General features: G+C 48.0%; 1 protein-coding gene across 1 annotated transcript in view; it reads left to right on the top strand.

The window, feature by feature from the left end:
• rad51b (RAD51 paralog B) overlaps positions 1 to 6000 on the top strand; it is a 48750-nt gene that overhangs the window by 3879 nt on the left and 38871 nt on the right. The window contains exons 6-7 of the mRNA XM_080024530.1: positions 207 to 390; positions 4832 to 4874. Coding sequence (XP_079880656.1) covers positions 207 to 390; positions 4832 to 4874 — 227 coding nt within the window. The remainder of the gene's footprint in view (positions 1 to 206; positions 391 to 4831; positions 4875 to 6000) is intronic.

Genomic DNA, 6000 nt, shown 5'->3' with positions numbered 1-6000 from the left:
TTGGAGTGGGTTCTGCAGATGTGGCGGAAAACAACTTTGAAGAAGTGATAAAGTTGAGATATTTTGAAAAATCACCACAAAGAATATGCGATCTCACTCTGTCAAATGCGTTCTTTTGGGGGTTTTTTGTACGCCGTTGCTGTGAGTAAACGGTAAACGCGGTGAAAAACCCGCCACGTTCGTTGACGTAACCCCTGCATGTCCAGGCTGGAGAAGCTGGAGGAGAACATCATCCTGGCCAAAGCAGGTCTGCTCATCCTGGACTCGGTGGCGTCCGTGGTGCGGAAGGAGTTTGACACCACACTGCCCGGGAACCTGAGCCACCGCAGCAACCTGCTGGGCCAGGAGGCCGCCACGCTCAAGTACCTGGCACACCAGTTCAACATCCCGGTAAGAGGGCGCCCAGACCCTGCGGGGACGCCTCCATCCAGACCGGTTGTCTCAATAGGAAACTTATTGGTTATGGACAAAATATATTCAATTTCAGTGTCATCAATGGAGAATCAAATGAAGACAGCGTTCGAATAGTTTAATACTCAATATTCAGCATTGGATTAATAAAGTGGGATCTTATCTTATCCCAGATGGCCCATTAATTTGAAGTCATTTATTTAGTCATTCAAAAGTATTTTCCTGTGAAAACGACCATCATGGCACTTGTTGGAATCCTAAACACGGTGATGGAAAAGCAGCTTGGTTCAGTGGATCGGTTCATTCTGAGGTTTGAGCTGCACAAATATCCCAAGTACCTGTGCTGTGACCTTCTACAACTAGGTGTCAGTGTTGTCCTTACGGCTTTGCCTTAAGCTGAGTCATGTAAAAAGAGCCCGCCTGTCCAGGGAGTGACGGCCACGCCGCTGGATCAACCCGTCGAGGCGGTATTCAAGTGTCCTGGCGAGTGAGGGAACGCGTCCGCATGTTCTGTTTTAGCCGTGGACCCGACCGCCGTGTGTTTCGGGAGGCGGTCAGACCAGCGAAACACCGTAGATTGGGTGGTGGAAAGGTCGCCTCATCGATCAGGGAGCCTGGCAGAACGCTCGGAATCCGGTTTGAGGGCCGTCGTAGCAGAGCGTGTTTTCTTTGCGCGTTCACAGTAAACAAGGTCCCGGCAATTGGGGCCAGGCAAGAGCAGATTTTTTTTTCAAGTTTGGTCCTTCCAATGCTCCCACTGTGCAGCCCTATTAGTTTACTACCACTTTTTACTACATAAGCTTCTGCTTTTGACATTCCCATAGAACTTTCCGCCCCTGCGGCACACGGTGATAAACAATAACCATTCATGTGAGCTTTAAATGTTGTCGCTCACGTTCCTGCCTCTGTTGCTCTGGATTATCACAATGGTAGAATTTGCGGAGCCTCAACCACAGGTGCTGCCTCTAATGACTCCATGGCCTCACCTCTTACACCGCGACACCCACCGGACCAAAACCCAAAAATGGGCACAGGACCCCCCCCGAAACTGCAAAAGACCAAAAGCCGTTTGTTCTTTTTTCGGCGTGAGCTTGAGCTAGGCATTGCACCTCTAGCTGGGTCAAAATGTCTGTGAAGTGTGTATAGGTCTTGGGACATGGGTCTGAATCTTGACTTGGGTGTCTGTTGACGTGGGCGAGTGTCTTAACTGACTTTTATTAATGGGTGCGACTGGAGCCCTGAGTGATAAAATTCAACATGGGACGTGTTTCTTACAAGGGTGTAATTTGCTCTATGAAATCCATGTAGATAAAAATGTCCCCAGCCACTGTACCAAACGTTAAAGTTTTAGCTGCGGGCAATAACTTTTTTTTTAAATTACAACGACTTGAAGGGTTTGTAGTCTGAAGTTTGATGTAATTACATGTCGAACATAACGATATTTCTCCACGCAGTTAAAGGAAGGTAAGACAGCCGGAATCCAGACTCTGGCTGTGAACGCCGGTGGCCTTGGCCGCCGCCGCTCTGAGGTTTCGTGTCCAATTCGTCCGAGGCGCCCGTGTTTTTTCAGGACGTAGAATCCAATTTAGCCTTTGTTCTTGCAGCATTGTTTGTCGCCGGAATGTTTTTTTCCAAGCCAAACAAACTGTCCTCGGAATTGGACCCCGGCGCCCGCCAACACGCCGCACGACATGCAACCCTTTTCGGAATCCCGCTCGCGAATGCGGGCTCGTTCAGTACAGCCCAGAGCCGACGCCTCGCGTCGGAGGAGGGCAGGTGGATGAACCGCGCTACCACAAAGCCGACCCCGGGGCGCCGCCGATGGAGTGTGATCCGATCCTGACGACACCGCCCCCGCCCCCCACCCACCCCCACCCTCCACCCCCCCGGGCACAGTCATGTTCAGAGGAGAAGCAGTGACGCAGGAAGGACCCCAAGCCTTTTTCAGCCTGACAGGCGAGACTCTCCTCCGGGCGCTGTGTACACACTCTCCAAGGTCCCTGCTTGGCGTAGCCTAGCAACAGGATCCTCGCGGCGCGAGACCCTTTTTTTTTTTTTTTTCCCCCTTCAAATATGCCCCCGTGTGTCATCGCCGTCGTCACCGCCATCGCTCGTCCCCGTCGCAACTCTATGTTTCGTCTACGCGCGGCTCGGGTTTTCTTTCTCTCTCTTTCTTTTTTCTCGATCAGGCCTGAGCCAAACGTGTCATTGTCTGCGCCAATGTTTTGGCACATGGACGTTTTGTGGTTCCAGCGCCGTTGGAACTCCACAAAGCAAACAGCCCGAGTGTTTGGGGGTTTAGTTGTTGTCTTTGCGCGCTTCTTTCTCTTTGGCCTTTCGGTGAAAATGTGCCCCGACAAGAAAGGCGCTCCAAAGAAGGGGACGAGGAAGGGGCCGGTGGACCCGCTCCGGGGCCTCCTGGGCGTTTCTTTTTTTTTTCTTTTTTTTTTTTCTCGAGACTGGCGTGACTATCTAAATAAAATACCTTTTATCTCCCGCACTTAGGGTCCTTAGCAGCAGGGAGAGTGTTGTTGCGTCGACGAGCGTTGCCAAGGTGCCGTTTGGAGTGCTTATACAATATTCAATCACACGGTTCAAGACCTGAGCAGATGGAGGGCTTTGCTTTTTCTTCAATTTTTTTTTCCTTTTTTATTTGTACACGGAGATGTTTGCTGATTGAGCATTCACACCCTTTTTGGAGTTTGCGTAGCTGTGATCTGAGCTGCACGGTGCAACCAGAGCGGACCCGGCGGCCCTTACAGCGCAGACAGCGGCGGGGTGATCATTTTCCCAAAGGCATTTTGTTTTCTGCTGGCACCCTAATTGGAGTTTATTGTCTCCATTGCTAAGCAGTGATGCAGGATTGTTTATTTAAATCAAATACTAGGTATCTTTAGGGAAAGTCCAGTGAGATTGAAACGCTGGAATTGGGGTCAGGTGTGTGTGTGTGTGTGTGTGTGTGTGTGTGTGTGTGTGTGTGTGTGTGTGTGTGTGTGTGTGTGTGTGTGTGTGTGTGTGTGTGTGTGTGTGTGTGTGTGTGTGTGTGTGTGTGTGTGGTCCACGCCTCAGGACTTCCAGCTCAATAGTGCGCTTTGTTAATTAAGCTAGTGCTGATCTTACTGATATGGTTTTCCACTTTACTATACAGTATATTATCCCGGCTTTGGCAATAACCTAGTTTTGGCGAGGTTGTTTTAAAAAAAACAAAAAAACATAAAAAAAAAAGCGACATCATCTCACCGAAACCAAACTAAACGAATCAAATTTAATACAAAATGTGAAACAAACGGACAAATGATTTGGTCTCAACTCCATTCCTTAAGATAAGTGGAAAAGCCCTCCAGCCATGCTAATGCTGTTATACGTCTGTAATCTGCCTGCAAACAATTGTCACTCAAAGATTTAGAATCAGAGCTCCATCTAAACAGATCACTTAACTTGGAAGGTTTTGAGCTCAAACTGTTTAGTCTCTTCTGAGGTCCCGTGTTATTCAAATATTGGCAGATTTATCTCATCCCGCAAAGCCCCCCAAATATGTTTTGAAAAATTGGATTTGCCATACCGGGGACCTTTTCTTGAAGCTGAACAGGCCGTTTTTGGTGGCTGCCGCACGGTTTTTCCACATGCCCTCACTCCACTGGCTTCATTGGCTGAGTGACGGGGAAGCCCCTCCCTCTCCCCCCCTCCCACCCCACCCGCCTGGCGTTCCGCTTAGAAACCCGAGCAAAGTGGAGCTGGTGAAAACGAGGAGCCAAAAGAGGATTGGCCGCAACCCAGGGTCCGCGTTGCGCTTGGCGCCAAATCTGATTTGTTTGTCTTGTACGGTGATTTGTAATAAAAAAAATGAAAAAAAGATGGAGGGGGGGTGGAAAAGACATGAGACAGGTCTCTCATCCTCTCCAGCCCAATCTGGACCCCCTCAGGGACCTGAATTCACATACAAACCGTCCGAACGGCGTCGATGTGGGTCGATGTTTGTGACATTCTTTCGTCTCCCTCATCGATCAAACGGGGAGTAGATCTTTGTTTGGTGCATTCCTTTTTGGATTTTGGGGTTTCAGAAGAATGTTTTATTTTTTTTATGTTTTTATTTTTTTTTTGGTGATTTTTATTTTTATTTTTTTACAAGCACTCGCAGTCTCTGCCACTGCACTCTCTTCTTGATATTCTGATACACAGAGAGAGGAATGTTCTCTGTCTCGTGTCCTGTTCAGCGCATTCACACCGTCGATTTAATTTGGACCAATTCCAATAATAATAGTCGTTTAAAAGTTCATATTTGAACATGAAAATCTGTCACTTGTAGCTTTAAACCTATAGAGACAAAAGGGACCTGAGAAAAAATGATGGTGATGGTGATGGAAAGGTTTCCCCAGCCCAACCCGCCCTTTGTTCTTTCTGTTTTCCTCTCTATCCCTAGGTGGTCCTGACCAACCAGATCACCACTCACGTCGGAGACGGAGGTGAGCGCGCTCCGCCGTAGTGCCGTCGGGCGGGTGGCGTTCAGGGTCCAGTGGTGGCGCTCGATCCCGGTGTTGGGGGGGCAAAAAAAAAAAATACCTCGAGCCTGCGGTTGTTTATCCCCCGACGTAACCGCTCTGTTCTAAATGAGCGCTGTGGAGACAAAGGAGGATTTGTTTGGGAGTTTTAATACTTTGGCGTCGTCACTCGTTTCATGAAAAGGTTTGTTTTGAAGTTGCTCTGTTTGCCTCAGAGCGTATTCTGTGAGTAGTAGGAGCCTAATCTGGTGAAGAGTACCTTGTATTTTTGTGGTGGTGTAACTGGTGTGTTTTGGGGGTTTTCTTGAAGTTTGAATGAGAGGGGGCTGAGGTTGAGGACAGACGAACGATTCTAATATTATTCCATCAGTTTGACATTTTTAATCAGTGGTGGAAAGCAACTAAGTACGAGTACTCAATCAAACATTTCAAGCATCCAAACCATATTTTAAGTATATTCAGTTTAGAAGACTGGACTTTTTACTTCATCACATTTCAAAGCAAATGCGGAATAAAATCAGATGGTACTTTTACTTAAGTAGAAACTGAGATTTCTTACTTTTAGCAGTACGGTGAAAGCAGGTTCGACCGGCTTTTTCGAATAACCAAGTAATTGTAAAACTCACCTCCATGGCATACTTCATCCGTTTAAAGAATAAACAAGATGATTATTTGAAAGTGATTTCCTTTCAAGCTACACTTTGAGTCTGTTCCCCTCCTGCCATGTGGTAGGGCTCGGAGACACTGGCCGCCTTTGAGGTTCGCCTCGATTCCCCGTGTTTAATCTAGCAGAGCGGCAGTTGTCCAAACCGAGCTCCCTCCGACCTCGTTCTGTGTAAACCCAAAAGGCTCGGCGGGTGCCAGGGCCCGCCAGTGCCAGCAGCAGAGCCGCCGGGGGAAATGTGGGCAGGCGCTAGACCGCCATATATATAAAAAAACAAAACCTACGAATCTCAACCTCAACCTACGAATCCAAAGAAGGACCATGAGAGCGTGAACAAGCTTGAGGAGTGACCATGGCCGCGCCATGTTCCGTTGAAGTCACTTTCAATGTAAATAAAACACATCAAAATTATATTTAAGTTGTTGT

Source organism: Zeus faber, assembly GCF_960531495.2.
Source record: "Zeus faber genome assembly, chromosome: 2".
NCBI lineage: Eukaryota > Metazoa > Chordata > Actinopteri > Zeiformes > Zeidae > Zeus > Zeus faber.
Note: the sequence above shows the minus strand (reverse complement) of the source record. Positions and strands in the feature narration are given on the sequence as shown.